This window comes from Pan troglodytes, chromosome 13 (assembly GCF_028858775.2).
Source record: "Pan troglodytes isolate AG18354 chromosome 13, NHGRI_mPanTro3-v2.0_pri, whole genome shotgun sequence".
Taxonomy (NCBI): domain Eukaryota; kingdom Metazoa; phylum Chordata; class Mammalia; order Primates; family Hominidae; genus Pan; species Pan troglodytes.
This window is the reverse complement of record NC_072411.2, coordinates 22,401,765-22,420,073: the sequence shown is the minus strand read 5'-3', so window position 1 is coordinate 22,420,073 and position 18,309 is coordinate 22,401,765. Positions and strand designations below refer to the sequence as shown.

At 46.5% G+C, this 18,309-nt stretch overlaps 1 protein-coding gene across 1 annotated transcript; it reads left to right on the top strand.

Moving 5' to 3' along the window:
• The first annotated feature begins 7,849 nt into the window (after window positions 1-7,849).
• NIFK (nucleolar protein interacting with the FHA domain of MKI67) lies at window positions 7,850-17,958 on the top strand. Its single transcript, XM_515769.8, has 7 exons — window positions 7,850-8,239; window positions 9,232-9,369; window positions 12,792-12,900; window positions 13,895-14,106; window positions 16,475-16,534; window positions 16,650-16,718; window positions 17,094-17,958. Exons 1-7 carry the CDS (start codon window positions 7,910-7,912, stop codon window positions 17,280-17,282), a joined length of 1,107 nt encoding a protein of 368 aa, XP_515769.4. The 5' UTR covers window positions 7,850-7,909; the 3' UTR covers window positions 17,283-17,958.
• The last annotated feature ends 351 nt before the right edge of the window (window positions 17,959-18,309 follow it).

Sequence of the window (18,309 nt, the reverse complement as noted above, 5' to 3'; positions counted from 1 at the left end):
CATTAAAGTCAATAAACAACAGATGCCGGAGAGGTTGTAGAAAAATAGGAATGCTTTTACACTGTGGGTGGGAGTGTAAATTAGTTCAACCATTGTGGAAGACAGTGTGGCGATTCCTCAAGGATCTAGAACTAGAAATACCATTTGACCCAGCAATCCCATTACTGGGCATATACCCAAAGGATTATAAATCATTCTACGATAAAGACACATGCACATATATGTTTACTGTGGCACTACTAACAATAGCAAAGACTTGGAACCAACCCAAATGTCCATTAATGATAGACTGGATTAAGAAAATGTGGCACATATACATCATGGAATACTGTGCAGCCATAAAAAAGGATGAGTTCATGTCCTTTGTAGGGACATGGATGAAGCTGGAAACCATCATTCTCAGCAAACTGTCACAAGATCAGAAAACCAAACACCACGTGTTCTCACTCATAAGTGGGAGTTGAACAATGGGAACACATGGACACAGGGAGGGGAACATCACACACCAGGGCCTGTCAGGGGGTGGGTGACTAGGGGAGGGATAATATTAGGAGAAATACCTAAGGTAGGTGACAGGTTGATGGCTGCAGCAAACCACCATGGCACATGTATAGCTATGTAACAAAACTGCACATTCTGCACATGTAACCCAGAACTTAAAGTATAATTTTTAAAAAAAGAAAAAAAAAGAAATAACATGTGATGTGGAAGACATTCACAACTGAATTAAATGTTATGATTTAAAGTTAAAAAAAGAAAGCTATTTATTTGGTTTAGGTGTGAAGTTAAACTAGGATTCTAGAATTAATTGAGGAGCTTCCCTTTTTTATTTTTCGGGTCTGAAACAGTTCATAGGGTATATAGTATCATTTTTATTCGATAAAAATTTGGTAGAACTTACCCATAAAGCCATCTGGGCCTGTTAACATTTTTAGGGATATGTGCGTCCCCTTCATTTTATTCCATGGTTGTTAGTATATTTAAGTAGTCAATCCTATCTTGACTTTATTTTTTCCACTTTTATTATCTTTAAAAATTTGGCTTAAATGTTCACATTTGTTGCCATAAAGCAGTATGTAGATTACACATAACAACAACAACAAAAATTAGCCAGGCATGGTGGCACATGCCTGTAATCCCAGCTACTTGGGAGGCTGAGGCAGGAGAATCACTTGAAGCCAGGAGGTGGAGGTTGCAGTGAGCCAAGATCGCACCGCTGCACTCCAGCCTGGGCAACAAGAGTGAAAGTCCGTCTCAAAAAAAAGGAAAAAGAAAAAGAAAAAAGAAAGGAAAGGGAAAAGGAAAGGAGCATGCAAAGGATGGGAAATATAGCCAGGTCCTAGACAATGGTCTGGACAACAAGTTCCATGAGGACCTGGAGCAACTAAAGGAGATTCAGGCCCACAGAGGGCTGTGCCACTTCTGGGGCCTTTGTGTCCAGAGCCACCACGCCAAGACCACTGGCAGCTGGGGCAATACTGTGGTCTGTCCAGGAAGAAATAAGTCTGTAGGTCTTGTCTGTTTAAAAAAGTTTATAGAACTAAAATATATTTAAAAAAAAAAAAAGAACAGTTGTGGCCAGGCGCCATGGCTCATGGCTGTAATCCCAACACTGGGAGGCCAAGGTGGGAAGACTGCTTGAGCCCAGGAGGTGGAGGCTGCAGTGAGCAGTGATCGCCTAGCAACACTCTAGCCTGGGTAAAAGAGTGAGACTCTGTCTCTTAAAATAAATAAACGCATAAAAAATAACCCTTGTCACATAAAAATGATCATCTCATTGTGTCTTATAATATTTTATTTTTAGAATCAGGCAAAGGGATTCTAGGGATGGGCCTGAAAGGGGCAGCTCTGTGCTTGTTTATTACATGGGTACACTGCATACTGGTGGAGACTGGGTTTCCAGTGTACTCATCACCCACACAGTGAACATCGTCCCAGCACGTAATTTTTCAAGCCTCTTCCCTCTCCCACCTCCTCTCTTTTGGAGTCCCCAGTATCTGTCATTTCCATTTTTATGTCCATGTGTACCCACTGTTTAGCTCCCACTTATGAGAATATGACGTATTCCGTTTTCTGCTTCTGGGTTAGCTCACCTAGGATGATGGCCTCCAGTTCCATCCATGTTGCTACAAAGGACATGATTTCATTCTTCTTTATGACTGCAGTGGTTTATAAATTTTAAAATAATTTTGAAATGCAAACATTTTTAATGTTTCATGCAGCAAATGCACATACCATGTGTTTTAACCCAGTTCCTTATCATAGGCTGTTTAGATTGTTTCCAGTTCTTCCTATTATAAATGGCATAGTGATGCTTTGTAAGCCCTTATCAGGATTTAAGATCATTTCTTTTGATAGGTCCTATTTTTAAAGTTCTTGACACATTTTGTCACACCACTACCCAAAGAAGTTGAACTAATTTCTACCCCCTGCCCACCAGAGCCTGGGTGAGCCGCTGTGTCTGCCCCTTTCCCAACATGAATATGAACACAGTAGACATTTGGGCTAATTTAAGGGTGAAATGATGCCTCATTTAATAGCCCAGAAGGCCAGATAATTGGAGCTGCACTTCTGCAAGGTTCCTTGAATGGCAGGAGGGGGTGGAAACAAGACTGGTTGGAAGTTGAGGCCTGCAGTAGGAGAACAGAGAAAAGGGTTGGGGACCAGGGTGATGAGGGAGGGTGATGAGCCCAGCAGGAGACAGGCTTCAGGCTGGGAAGAGGGTGCCACAATGAGGACTGCAAGCCCCACAGGACCCAGGACACTCACATCCCTTACTGAAAGGCAGGAAAGGATCCCGTGATGGGGAGGGGATGGGGTGAGTCAGCACAGGGGCCATCAGAGGGAATCCAGGCCCTCTGGGCACCCCACTCTCCACTCTCCCCCACCCTTTCTCGCAGTCCACCAGCCTCCCATGGGACACTGCCAGACTTGGTGTCTAGTCTTGGGGCCGTACATGTTAAACTTCACACAGGGCAGAGCATGGCAGAAATGATGGCCAATCCCAGCAGAAGAGGAAGGAAATTTCCCTCACCGCTTCAGATCACATGGCCCTGAAATTCTCTGCAGACTGGCATTTATGGAGGCCACACTGTTGAGGTGACACAGACAAGGGTTTCTTCCCACTTCTTCCTACAGAGCTGCCCCTTTCAGGCCCATCCCTAGAATCCCTTTGCTGGACTGAATGTGTCCCCCCAAAATTTCTATGTTGAAGCCCTGATCCCCATTCTGATGGTGGGAAGAGATGGGGCCTGTGGGAGGTGATGAGGTCATGAGGTGGAGCCCCATGATGCGATTAGGGACCTTATAAGAAGAGATACCGGGGAGCTTGCTTCTCTCTCAGCCATGTGAGGACACTACTGAAGACACTTCGTACAAACCAGGAAGTGGGTGAGGACACTACTGAAGACACTTCGTACAAACCAGGAAGTGGGTCCTCAACAGACACCAACCTCCCAACACCCTGATCATGGACTTCCAGCCTCCAGAACTGTGAGAAGTAAATGTCTGTTTTTATAAGCCACCTGGTCTATGATATTTTTGTTATAGTAACCCGAACATACTAAGAAATCCTGTGACCAAGTAAGGGACGGCTGGACTGGATATCGGAGTGGCTCATCAGGCAACCCCACAGGGACCAGGCAGAGTGGTGGGGAGGGAGAGGAACACAGGAGGGGGAAGGGAGACAGGGCTGAGCAGTGGGGGGAACCTCAGCCCCACCCCAGAGAGCCCTCTCCCTCCTGGTCTCTCATGTGCCCTGCCCCACCCTGCTGCCTGCCCAGCCCTGCCACCGGCCCTCCTCAATTTCCGTGCTTGGCCCCCAATAGGTGCTCCAGGCCACAGGTGATAAGGGTGGGGTGGTATGGGGGGTGGAGGAGGCCTGGGTGATTCGTGTGGGAAGAGAAGCAGGTGACACACACTGAGGACTCAATAGTCTGCTCGGGGCTGTATGGAAGTGCCCAGAGGCATCTTGATTGTTACAATGAGCAGGGGATGAGGGTACAAAAGTAGTGTGCACAGGACGGTCCAGCTCAGTGAAGAACTGTCCCACCCAAGGTGTCAGTAGCTCCCCATCTACATGCAAAATCAGAAGGAAGAATTAAAAACAAACAAACAAACAAAAACATCAAAAGGAAGAAAGGGAAGGAGGAAGGAAGGGAGAGAGGGAGGGAAGGAGGAGAGGGGGCCTGCCATCCATCTGTGAGCATCCCGGAGGTCCTCCAGGACCTGCCCTAACACGCAACGAGAACCCGACATACCAAGACAGGCCCAGGACCGGTGCTGTCCTCAGACCACGCAGCCTGTGCAGCAACTGTATTTTTCCCTGTGGCTGCCAGGATAACTTACCACAAACGGAAAGGCTTAAAACAACAGAAACAGATTCTCTCACAATTGTGGATGCTGGTGGCAGCATCACTCCAACTTCTGCTTTGCCCATCGCATGGCGTTCTGCATATGTGCACGCCCAAAATGCTCTCTTCTCACAGGACACTAGTCACGGTTCACGGCCAACCCAAACCCAACAGGACCTCACCTTTGTTTTGTTTTGTTTTGAGACAGAATCTTGCTCTGTCGCCAGGCTGGAGTACAATGGCACCATCTCGGCTCACTGCAACCTCTGCCTCCCAGGTTCAGGCGGTTCTCCCATCGCAGCCTCCCGAGTAGCTGGGATTACAGGCACATGCCACCATGCTTGGCTAATTTTTGTATTTTTAGTAGAGACAGAGTTGCACCATGTTGGCCAGGCTAGTCTCGAACTCCTGACCTCGAGTGATCTGCCCGCCTCAGCCTCCAAAAGTGCTGGGATTACAGGCGTGAGCCACCGTGCCCGGTCATGACCTCATCTTAATGTGATTCCATCCTCAAAGACTCTCCAAGTACAGTCTCATTCACATGTACCCATGTACCAGCGATTAGGACTTGAACAAATCTTTTGAGGGTGACAGAATACATTCTGTCCCAGAATTCTGACCCAGTAATCAATGCCACAAATCTCTATTCCTGCTTTGGAATGTGGTCTATGGAGTATCGGCCTCTTCTGGAAGCTTGTTAGGAACACAGAACCTGGGCCACCTCAGACCTACTGAATCAGCACCTGCCTGGTGCAGGCAATCCACATGCTCATTCAAGTTTGAGAAGCCTTGGATCACTACCCCCCTGGGGGGATGTAAGGCAAGACCAGGAACTCATAGAGGTGGAGGTGACTGGGAAAACCTGAAAAAGGATTTCCATAGAGAAGTGCTTGCCGTCATTCCTTCCTGTATCCTCATCTCCCCTAAGTAGCTATGAGACATGTCAAGATTCCACCTTCAGGAAGGAGGGGAGTGTTCACACACACACACAAACACACACACACACACACGCACACACACACGAGGACACGGATGGTACCTTCAGGGAACCAGTGAACTTATCTACATCCTCTGGAATTTGGGGGATACAGGGACTTGTACCTGGTTTATACACCAACATCTGTGATGCCAGCCAGGAGGCCTGCCTGGCAGCAATCCCATGGCAGTGACAGACAAAAGATGTGGCCCTTCTTAAAGCATCAGGATGATAAAGTCCACTTGGAAAGGCCCTTCCAGGAGGAGCCTCTGGGCACAGAGCTGACCTCGGCTGGCAGGCAGGTAGAGTCATGAGCAGCCAGGTGAGGGACACCTCAAAAGTGTGCTTGGAGACAAGGTGCCAGCAACCTGGCATTTGCCGCCTCTGAAACTCCCTGGCCACGTGGCACCTGCCAACAAGGAGCCCCTTTCTGCTTTCTCCTCCCTCTCTTCCCTGTCCTAATCCTGGAAAGCCCAAAAACAGAAACTGGGGTGTACAGAGAAAGTGGAGCCAAGAATAAAGACGATGTGGACTGTGCTCCCCTTTGGGGATTTCTCTGCCAGAGACACTGAGCTGGGGAGAGGAGACATTTGATATTAGATTTTGAACGCGTGGAACATGCTTCTATTGACGGACATCTGAGGAGCAATCACAAGTGCGGAGCTCTCCCCAAGATTTCATCCTGGGGGGAGCAAGAACAAGCCCATGGAAAGGGGCAGCCCTGAAAAAGAATCAAATTGCTCTTGCTCGCTCACTCCCGAAAATCCAGCCTACCCATGAAAACACAATGGGAAGACAGCGCTTAACTGGAAGAACTGACTTTGCTACAGGGTCAGGGATGCCCCCTTGGGGGTGACGGTGGCGCTGAGCCGGAGGGGGCAGGGGTGAAGGAGGCGAAGACTGTGAGCGTGGGAGGCACGTCTGTCAGAGGAAGTGGGCTGGCCTCGCTTGGCACTCCCTCCCAGGGCCTCCACCTCAGGCCCGCAGGCCACTCTTCGGGCACACACACCCTGGGCCGCCTTCACGGCTTCCAGAACACGGCCGCAGCTATCCCCTGACACCAGCTGTGCTTGATCTGTCGCTCTCGCCTCACCTCCCTGCTTCCTGGGCAATCCACTCCCCACCCTTCCTCTCCACTCAGTTACTCACTAGTATAATAGTATCTGAAAGGTACAAACTGGCCGGGTGCGGTGGCTCACGCCTGTAATCCCAGCACTTTGGGAGGCCGAGGCGGGTAGATCACTTAAGGTCAGGGGTTCTCGACCAGCCTGGCCAAAATGGCGAAACCTCGTTTCTACTAAAAATACAAAAATTAGCCGGGAGTAGTGGTGTGCACCTGTAGTCCCAGCTAGTCGGGAGGCTGAGGAAGGAGAATTGCTTGAACCCAGGAGGCGGAGGTTGCAGTGAGTGAGCCAAAATCGCGCCACTGCACTCCAGCCTGGACGACAGAACAAGACTCCGTCTCAAAAAAGAAAAGAAAAGAAAAGAAAGATGCAAACAGCCACAGCCTCGCTTTAAACCCGCCCATCCCCTCGCATTTACAACAAAACCCCAGTTTCATACTTTGACACACAGTCATGGGGCTCCAGCCTGCCGCCTCGCAGCTCTTCCCTCCTGTGCTGGGCTCCAACCCCACTGCCGCGTCCTTCTTTCTAGACCTAGGAACACTGTGCAGGCCTGTCCGGTCCAGCGGACGGCAGGCGCTCAGTTCTCCACACCCCGCTCTTTAGCCTTCAGGCCTCGGTGCTAACGCCACCTCCTAAGGGGGACCCTCCTGCGCCACCCAGTGTGCCTCTCCCCCACAAGCCTCTTCGGTCTCTTAAAGCAGCCATGCTGCCCTCAGGCTGTAAGTTCTCTAAGGGCCGCGGACGGACGGGGCCACACAGGAGAGCTCACACACAAGTGAGTGAAAGAATAACCAAATTAGGGCCGGGCGCGGTGGCTCACGCCTGTTATCCCAGTACTTTGGGAGGCTGAGGCGGGTGGATCACCTGAGGTCAGGAGTTCGAGACCAGCCTGGCCAACACGGTGAAATCCCGTTTCTACTAAACATACAAATTAAGCTGGGAGTGGTGGCGGGCGCCTGTAATCAGCTACTCGGAAGACTGAGGCAGCAGAATCGCTTGAACCCGGGAGGCGGAAGTTGGAAGTTGCAGTGAGCCTAGATTGCGCCATTGCACTCCAGCCTGGGCAACCAAAGCGAAACTCTGCCTCAAAAAAAAAAAAATAATAATAATAATAATAAGCAAATTGAGGAATGAGAGCAGCATCTCAAGAACACAGGTACTGTTTTGGAATTTATTTTAGGCCTTTTTTGAAAGTAGGCGTGAACGTAATTGTTTCAGGCACTCTTAAGCGAAGCCAACCGGCGCCCCGACAGCCGAGGGTGCGGGAGCTCCCCACGGCCCAGCTCCAGCCCCAGACCCCGCTGCCGCGCCTCGGCACGCCCCGCGCCTCGGCGCTACTCACGCCCCGCCCTCCGCTCCTCGTCACGCCCCATGTCGCGCCTCCGCGCGACTCACGCCTCTCCCAGTCTCTCGGCAGGACCTCGTGCCCCGCCCTCGCCCCCTCGGCGCAATTTATGCCCCGCCCCGCGCCTCGCCACACCCCGTGCCCCGCCCCCGCTTCTCCGGGCAACTCCTGCTCCAACCCCGCGCCCGACTCATGGCCCTCCCCGCCCCTCGCCACGCCTCGCCTCGCCTTAGCGCTTCGCCGCGCCCCTGTCTTGCCTCTACTTCCGCCTCGGGGGAGCTGGGAGCCCGACGTTTCCGGGAGCGCCGCGTGCTTAGCGTCGGCGGCTTTTGGCATGGCGACTTTTTCTGGCCCGGCTGGGCCAATCCTGTCGCTTAATCCGCAGGAAGATGTCGAGTTTCAAAAGGAGGTGGCGCAGGTTCGCAAGCGCATAACCCAGGTGAGCAGGCACCCTGGCCCAGGCTGTGAGCGGGGGCGATGGACCGGGTCTAGGGGGTATCTGGGGTTGCACGGTTTCCGGCCCGGGCGCCCCTTGCCTTCGCGCCCGCCTTCATTACCTCCAGGGTCTCCCAGGTGGATTCGACCAAATCAGGGACCGACCTCTTAAGCTTGCAGGCCACGGTTTCCGAGACGAAAGGGTTTACGCTGGTCGGTAAATGATGGAGGGGTTTGGCCGCTGAGGCCTTGGAGCCTTCATGTGGAGGGTAAGGGGGAAATATTGGGGTGACAGAAGCAGTAGAAAGAACCAGCTGGAGGGAATAGGCTCCTATACCACAGGTTATCTCCGGATTAGAGCTGTCACGCTTCCGCGTTTCCCCCAAAAATGGGAGCCCCAGACTTAACACATTCGGGAAGTTTGTATGCCGGGTTGGTGATCTGGGAGTTATTAAAATAGAGTATTTGCCAGGTTCCACTTGCTGACTGGGGCCCCGGACATCGCTTATACTTTGTGGTTTTTACATAAAATACACAGGAAAACTTAGAAGTTCTTGTTACAGAGGTAAGGCTATGATGACTGAGACGTTGAAAGGCTAATCTGTACCGTGAGAGTTAACAAGCGTATCGAAAATTTTTCGATGAAGTGCGAGTAAACAGTAATATGCATACCAAATTGAAGCCTATGTTTATGTAGAGTTCTCTGGGCAGAAGATCTAAAATGGCTTGTTCAAAGATGTCCTTGCTTATCCGTTGATTGACATAGTTATTGAGCACTAATATTATACCGGGTGCTGGGATGCCAGGCTGGAAAGATAGTTGACTACTGCTTGACCATGGCCTTTGTGGGGAGAGAAACACTAAACAGCCAGTTCTTTCATTACTACTGTGGTAAGTGGAAATGCAGAATAGGTTCTTGGGCCGAGGGCTAGGGGTTTTGTTACAATGTGATTTTCTTATTTATATATTTGATTTACCTGGTCTTTACGTCTTCAGCGAAAAAAACAAGAACAACTCACTCCTGGAGTAGTCTATGTGCGCCACCTACCTAACCTACTTGACGAAACCCAGATCTTTTCATATTTCTCCCAGTTTGGCACTGTGACACGGTTCAGGCTGTCCAGAAGTAAAAGGGTAAGATTTTTGCAGTTGGATTTAATGTTTTGTTTTTCAAATGCGTATTATCCTTGACGTTAAAGAGCACGTTCACGCATACATTATTGCTTATCAGATTTCATTCCAAAAAGGAGAGTGGAGGAGGTTTAGAATCCGAAACAGCTACAGGAGCAAAATCAGTATTATTGTAAAAGTTTGTTTTTTACATTTCTCCAAATCCTTACATTAAATTGACAGTCCTGGTAAATGAACTTCAGTATGAGGCCCAGGTTTATACATCTTCTTGTGTTAGCCTTTGGTACAAGCATCCTTATAATAGCAAAGGTTTATATAGTGAATAGTTAAAGATGAGGACTCTGGAGTTGGACTGCTGAGGTTTGGGGTCAGGCTCTACACCTTACTAGTTAGAGTGATATGACCTTACCATGCTTCAGTGTTGTGATCTATTAAATATAAGTAAAACTTCCTGGGAGTATTTAGTCAAAGGTTAAATATAAAGTCTTTAGAGGATTGCTTGGTACACAATAAACACTATGTAAGTATAATTACTATTTGTGTCATACCTGCCTTCTGATGAGAAAACGCTTTACATAGCTTGTTTCAATAGTGGAGGAGTGACCCACTTTCTTTTCTTTCCCTGCACATAAACTTGAATTGGTTGTAGCCATAGACACCTATTTGATTTAGCATGTGGGGATAGGGTGCGCATCCATCATCTGTTAGTTGTCCTAAAGATAGATTGTAGGTAGAATTGAGGTCCCTTTTGTACCCTTCCCAGTGCTCTTCAACTTCTTTAATTAGGGAATTAAATTCACAAATTCAGTTTTCTTTTTTTTGAGACTGAGGCTTGCACTGTCGCCCGGGCTGGAGTGCAGTGGTACAATCTCAGCTCACTGCAACCTCCGCTTCCCGGGTTCAAGCAATTCTCCTTGCGTCACCTTCCCAAGTAGCTGGGATTACAGGCGCCTGCCACCATGCCTGGCTAATTTTTTGTGTGTTTTACTAGAGACGGGGTTTCACTATGTTGGCCAGGCTGGTCTCGAACTCCTGACCTTGTGATCCTCCCACCTCGGCCTCCCAAAGTGCTGAGATTACAGGCGTGAACCACTGCGCCCGGCCACAAATTCAGTTTTCATTGCTATATATGTTTATAAGTTTTTACTAAATATATATATATGTACTAGAATACATATGTGTACATATATAAATGTACATATAGTATTATTTTAAAATTATATTATTCTATCATTCTTCAGCTGAATTTTTTTATTCAATAATCTGAGCTTTATCCGTGTAACTCTATTGCCTTTGTTATCATCATTGCTCATTACTTAGGTTACTAAAGTTTATCCACCCTCCTATTGAACATTAGGTTTTGTTTTGGGGGGTGATCTCGGCTCACTGCAACCTCCGCCTCCCAGATTCAAGTGATTCTCTTTCCTCACCCTCCTGAGTGGCTGGGATTACAGGTACCGGCCACTGCACCTGGCTAATTTTTGTATTTTTAGTAGAAACAGTGTTTCACCATGTTTTGGCCAGGCTGGTCTCGAACTCCTGACCTCAGATGATCCGCCCACCTCGGCCTCCCAAGGTACTGGGATTACAAGCATGAGCGAGCCACTGTGCCCAGCCCGAACATTAGGTTTTTTAATATTTTTAACTCTTTAGATTAAGCTGCTAGGAACAATCTTTGTACAGGTATAGGCAGAATTTTCTAGAAGAGTATTTTGCAGACTTTGGCTCACAATAAGAAGTAAGTTTTTACCATCACAAAGAAGATGAGGGTTTTAAAAAAAGAAGTTTTACAGCACAAACCAGCACACATACACATGCATGTAAGCATAACTGAAATAAAAGCCAAATGAGACAATATTTAAACTTGTTTTGTGTGATGTGCTGATTTTCTATTTCATTCTATTCTTTTTTTTTTTTTTTTTTTTTTTGGTTTTTGTTTTGTTTTGTTTGCGACGGAGTCTCACTCTGTCGCCCAGGCTGGAGTGCAGTGGCACAGTTCCTCAGCTGACTGCGATGTCCGCCTCCCGGATTCAAGTGATTCTCCTGCCCCAGCCTCCTGAGTAGCTGGGATTATAGGTGCCTGCCACCATGCCTGGCTATTTTTTTTTTTTTTTTTTAATGGAGTCTCACTCTGTTGCCCAGGCTGGAGTGCAGTGGCACAGTCTTGGCTCACTGCACCCTCAGCCTCTCGGATTCAAGTGATTCTCCTGCCTCAGCATCCTGAATAGCTGGGATTATAGGCGTGCACCACCACACCCAGCTAATTTTTGTATTTTTAATAGAGATGGGGTTTCACCATATTGGTCAGGATGATTTCGAACTCCCGATCTCAGGTGATCCGCCTGCCTCGGCCTCCCAAAGTGCGGGGATTACAGGTGTGAGCCACTATGCCCGGCCTAATTTTTGTATTTTTAGTAGAGACACGATTTCACCATTTTGGCCAGGCTGGTCTCGAACTCCTGACCTCAGGTGATCCACCCACCTCGGCCTCCCGGAGTGCTGGGATTACAGGCATGAGCTACCTCTCTTGGCCTAGTTTTTCTTTTTTGAGATGGAGTCTTATTCTGTTGCCCAGGCTGGAGTGCAGTGGCGCGATCTCAGCTCACTACAACCTCTGCCTCTCAGGTTCAAGTGATTCTTCTGGCTCAGCCTCCCGAGTAGCCGGGATTACAGGTGCATGTCACCATGCCCAGCTAATTTTTTGTATTTTTAGTAGAGATGGGGTTTCACCATGTTGGCCAGGCTGGTCTCAAACCCCTGACCTTGAGATCCACCCTCCTTGGCCTCCCAAAGTGAATATTTTGTATTTTTAGTAGAGATGGGGTTTCACCATGTTGACCAGGCTGGTCTTGAACTCCTGACCTCAGATGATCCACCCTCGGCCTCCCAAAGTGCTGGGATTGCAGGGGTGAGCCACCACGCCTGGCCTTCCCCTCTCTTTTGAGTGTTGGGATTATAAATGGATTTTGAGGGATTTAAATTTTTCCCAGAATCCACCTGTTGAAGATAATTAAGCTGAGACTCAGTTGTGGAAGTGTCCAAGTTGCTTGTTATTGACACAACTGGTGCTGGAAATGAGCCTCCTGATTCCCACTGTTAAGCCATGTGACTTTTAAGTTGAAGACTTTTTTAATATCACGGAGTGTTGTTACTGAATAAATTCCAGCCATAGGAATTGTGTATTTATCATATGTAACCAAAATCCCAAGAATACCAGAAAATCAGCTGTGTGTTCAGACTCGTGCATCTTTTCTTTTTCCCATAACAGTCCCCAGAATATGTGAATTGAAGTTAGAATTAAGCGTGTCCTATGTAATATTTGATAAGGGGCTAATATACATTATTTAAAATAATGGCATTTTAGGAATTTGATGATGCATTCAAATTTAATTGTTCTACTTTTTGTGGCGGTTTCTCTGTTGCAGACTGGAAATAGCAAAGGCTATGCATTTGTGGAGTTTGAGTCTAAGGATGTTGCCAAAATAGTTGCTGAAACAATGAACAACTACCTGTTTGGTGAAAGACTCTTGGAGTGTAAGTGCTCCTGTCTTACCGCAGGGTTGCCTGGGTGCCTGCTGCTGGTGGGTGACTGTGGTGGGAAGGGCGGCTTGCCTAGCTGCTTGGACATGCCACTTCATCTCTGGGATGAGTCTTACAGAATGGTGCAAGGATTTCAGTGTATGTTGCAGGCAGATTCTAATTGGAATTTTAAAATCTCCTAGCCTGAGAGCTGTTTTTACCCTAAATGGAACTGGACAAGTTACCTTGGGGACACATGGGAGGAGCAGCTAACCCATCCTTATGGGCTGTGAAAGGCTTCTCTAAGGAAGTATAATTGACATTGAAACCTGAAGACTAAACAGGAGTGAGCCAGGTGAAGGGGACAGGAGTGAAGACAGACCATTCCTGGCTGAGGGACAGTGAATGCCAAACCAATGATGCCTAACCATTCAGCTGTGAGAGAATGTGAGGAAAAGTAGCAAGAGATGAAGGAGCAAGAAGAGGCTTCAGGTCAGGTTACTGAAGGCCTTCTAAGTCAGCGAGTTCCGAATTTATCCTGAGGGCAGTGGGGATAGCATCAAAGGTCAGGAATCGCGTTGCAAAATCTGTCTAAATGGCAATGGCTGTAGCTCTTCCACACGAGAGAAGCCAGAGGGAGTGGAGGAGTGACAGCACCAGATGAGTAGTTTATCCTGCAGAAAGGAGCCAGTGCAGCCCCCTACCCTGCAGTCCATAGGGTGCAGACAGCATCCCTGTCCAGATCCTGCTGCCCTTGGGAGGCAAAGCGAAGTTTCTGGCTTCCCTGTGCCCATGGTGGCATGTGGCCATCTTAGGTACCCAAGTTCACAGCTGACAAGGCTGCCCAGGTCGTGTCTCTCTATTCACTTCGCATTGCTGTGAGAGAAGCTGGGATTACAGGTGTGAGCCACTGTACCCAGCCATATCATTTTGTTGTGTGAGGAATGGCACTGCGGAGATTCTAAAGTTAACATTAAAATACCTTTATGTTTTTTTCTTTTGAAAATAGGTCATTTTATGCCACCTGAAAAAGTACATAAAGAACTCTTTAAAGACTGGAATATTCCATTTAAGCAGCCATCATATCCATCAGTGAAACGGTATAATCGGAATCGGACACTAACACAAAAGCTACGGATGGAGGAGCGATTTAAAAAGAAAGAAAGATTACTCAGGAAGAAATTAGCTAAAAAAGGAATTGATTATGATTTTCCTTCTTTGGTAAATATTCGTGAAATCTTTTTTGTGGTTTGTTGTGGGGAGGGGAGGGGGCAGCTTTGTACCTTGTAAAGTACCTAGCCTAGCGCTTATCACAATCTTGGCTCACTGCAACTTCCACATCCTGGGTTCAAGCGATTCTCCTGCCTCTAGCCTCCCAAGTAGTTGGGATTACAGGCACACACCACCACGTCTGGCTAATTTTTGTATTTTTGGTAGAGACGGGCTTTCTCCACGTTGGCCAGGCTGGTCTCGAACTCCTGACCTCAGGTGATCCACCCACCTCAGTGTCCCAAAGTGTTGGGATAATAGGCATGAGCCACGTGCCCAGCCAGTTTTTTGACTAAACTTTTTTTTCTTTTTTGAGATGGAGTTTCGCCCTTGTTGCCCAGGCTGGAGTGCGACGGTGTGATCTTGGCTCACCGCAACCTCCGCCTCCGGGGTTCAAGCGATTCTTCTGCCTCAGCCTCCCGAGTAGCTGGCATTACAGGCATGCACCACCACCCCGGCTAATTTTGTATTTTTAGTAGAGACGGGGTTTCTCCATGTTGGTCAGGCTGGTCTTGAACTCCTGACCTCAGGTGATCCACCCACCTCGGCCTCCCAAAGTGCTGGGATTACAGGCGTGAGCCAGTGCACCCGGCCTTTTTTGTTTTGTTTTGTTTTGTTCTGTTTTGTTTTTTGAGACAGAGTCTTGCTGTGTTGCCCAGGCAGGCTGGAGTGCAGTGGCCCAATCTCAGTTCATTGCAACCTCCACCTCCCAGGTTCAAGCAATTCTCCTGCCTCACCCTCATGAGTAGCTGAGATTACAGGTGCGCACCACCATACCTGGCTAATTTTTTGTATTTTTAGTAGAAATGGGGTTTCGCCATGTTGGTCAGTCTGGTCTCGAACTCTTGACCTCAGGTGATCCATCCACCTCAGCCTCCAAAAGTGCTGGGATTACAGGTGTGAGCCACCATGACTGGCCTGACTAAACTTTTGAAACATTCCATTGTAGGTTCTTCCTAAAACATTATGAGACCAGATTCTGTTATTTCCATTACACAGAAGAGGAAACTTCTTTTAAGGAGATAATCTGATTTGTTTAACTTACATGTTCTGTTTTAAGTTACTGAAGTAAACCCACTATTTAACTAAAGACTATAATACTCTTAGATTGCCATTTATTAGCCAGTTGAGGTAGTGTGTGCCTGTAGTCCTTGCTACTCAGGAGGCTGAGGCAACAGGATCTCCTGAGCCTAGGATTTAAAGTTTGCAGTGAACTGGTGATTGTACCATTGCACTCCAGCCTCAGCAACAGAGCAAGACCGTATCGCTAAAAAAGAAAAAGATTGTCATTCAGAGGTGACACTGCCAGAATTAAGTCTTTGGTTTACTGTATGCTATAAGTAGATACCAAAACACTGACCCTTTCCTCCATCTGTCACAGTGACGAGAGCTATGTCTTTTATTATAGATCAAGAATGAAGCTTATTATGGTATGGCTAGTATAGGTAAAGGTCTCATTCTTTTCTTTTTTTTTTTTTTTTTTTTTTTTGAGACGGAGTCTCCCTCTGTTGCACAGGCTGAAGTGCAGTGGCACTATCTCGGCTCACTGCAACCTCCGCCACCCAGGTTCAAGCAATTCTCCTGCCTCAGCCCCCACGAGTAGCTGGGACTACAGGCACACACCACCACACCCAGCTAATTTTTTGTATTTTTTTTTAGTAGAGATAGGGTTTCACCATGTTAGCCAGGCTGGTCTCGAACTCCTGACCTCATGATCCACCCACCTCAGCCTCCCAAAGTGCTGGGATTGTAGGCGTGAGCCACTGCGCCCAGCCAATTTACTAGGTTTTTAACTTTATCCAGAAACTAGATGACCGTGTTACCCTCCTTTGCCTCAATTCTCGATGGTTAATTTTTTGCCCAAATCCCAAATACTGTCTTTAATAGTATTAGAATATTTCGCCAAGGCCTTAGGCCCTGGTACTCTTGTGAACCATTTGGGAACTGAGACAGTGAAACTTGAAAAGAGGCATGCAAGCACTGCTTTTCCTGTACCCTGTTTGTGACTTAGGAGATGGGGGTGGCCTGCCTTTGCACATTCTTCCTGCTTCCACCCTCCTGAATTCAGGATTCTGTGAATCAGTGAGCTCCAGGTTTTGGCCTTCCCTTCAACCTCTGCAGCTCTGTCAATTCCTCTACTGGGTTTTTCCTAGTTTTGCCCTTTACTTGAGATAATTCACTGTATTTATGAGTTTTGATTTTTTAAATTGAAATGCTCTTGTCATTTAGGGAGGATTTACTGATAATATATATGAGGATCTAATGCTAAGTTTAGAAAGAAAAGATATGAGACTGTCAATTTCTAACTTCTTTATTAAAGATTTTACAGAAAACGGAAAGTATTTCAAAAACTAATCGTCAGACGTCTACAAAAGGCCAGGTAAAATATTTTTTATCATTTTACATGCAAGATATTAGAGAAGGATAAGTAGGAAAACATATTCAAGACTGCTATAGCTGATCAATATTCAAATTGATGTGTTTTAAAATTTAAGGTTTTACGTAAGAAGAAGAAAAAAGTTTCAGGTACTCTTGACACTCCTGAGAAGACTGTGGATAGCCAGGTAAAATGGTTTTCAATACTCCAGACACCAGATATTATAGAAATAATTTGAAGGAGGAAAAGCAGTTTCTGCTACTCTCATTTTAAGATTTCAAATTAAATATTGTGACATTTGGTAGATCTTTATTGTTGATTTAGCAATTTTCTGCCTAAAACCTTATAATGGAACATGCTATATTTGTTAATTGTGAATTTCTGTACCAAGTTTGATAAGCATCTAAGTTCTTTATTCTTTGCAGTAGTATCACCAAAAGATGGTAACAGAGCTAAAATAATGGGGCACAACTTGTAAAAATAGAGGAGAGATGATATTTTTGGGTAAAGTCATAATCATGTTTTACATTTATGTATTATAATCTTTACTTGTTGAATCCAGGGCCCCACACCAGTTTGTACACCAACATTTTTGGAGAGGCGAAAATCTCAAGTGGCTGAACTGAATGATGATGATAAAGATGATGAAATAGTTTTCAAACAGCCCATAGCCTGTGTAAAAGAAGAAATACAAGAGACTCAAACACCTACACATTCACGGAAAAAAAGACGAAGAAGAAGCAATCAGTGATTTTCAATGTATTATATTTCTTTTGAAAAATATAATATTTTTATGAGAGTGGACTTTGTATTTCACTAGGTACAATGAAATACAACCTTTGACAAGATTTTCAGAGGAAAAATACACTGTTTGGTCAAGTTAAGGAAAGCAGTGTGTAATTTTGGATTGCCTGCCCTTGGCTGAAATACAGGGGTGCATACCAGCTTGCAGTGGCTTGGCTGACATTGCCTCTTTGTCCTGGCCTCTAGTTTTCTTTTGATATTTCATAGCTCTCCTTAGTTTACTCTGCCTGGATAGAAAGTTGACCACTAACTGCAGGTTTAAGTACTAAACTGCAGCCTTTTCTGTCGCCAGCAATTAAAGACCACCAATCTTGTTAGTCCACCTACATGGTTTGTCGGGGACATTTAACTCATGGGGGTGCTTTAGATTTCAACATCAGATGGTTGAAGCTGGAAGTTTAATTATATGTAGAGTGAGAAGGCAGTTCCAGTGTTAGCACAGATTTGTTTATGTGTTCAGATTTTAATAGAATTCAAAAATGACTCATTTTTACCAATAATGTTAAATTAGTTTTGGTTGTGCTAGCATGAATTAATAACCACCATTTTATACCAGTATCATCAGTGAAGAATTGTATTTCAAGATTCAAACAATAACCAGCAATTAAACTTTTTTTCTACAATTTATTTGTTTGCGAGTAGGACTTGGGAGTCATTGGGAAAAAAAATAATAAATTTTCCCCTTCATTAACGAATTCAGACTCATTAAAAACATTGCCAGCAGATGTAGTAGCTTGTGCCTGTAATCCCAGCACTTTGGGAGGCTGAGGCAGGAGGATCACTTAAGGCTAGGAGTTAGAGACCAGCCTGGGCAACATGATGAGAGCCTCTTTCTACAAAAGAATTTTAAAAATGAAGCCAGGCACGGTAGCTCGCTTCTGTAATCCCAGTACTTTGGGAGGCCGAGGCGGGTGGATCATGAGGTCAAGAAATCAAGACCATCCTGGCCAGCATGGTGAAACCCCATCTCTACT

Coding starts and splice junctions, on each gene's coding strand:
- NIFK (XM_515769.8), top strand. CDS start 7,910: ATGCCCCGCCCCGCGCCTCGCCACACCCCGTGCCCCGCCCCCGCTTCT. Junction 12,901..13,894: donor TGGTGAAAGACTCTTGGAGT/GTAAGTGCTCCT, acceptor TTTTGAAAATAG/GTCATTTTATGCCACCTGAA. Junction 16,535..16,649: donor AGACGTCTACAAAAGGCCAG/GTAAAATATTTT, acceptor TTAAAATTTAAG/GTTTTACGTAAGAAGAAGAA.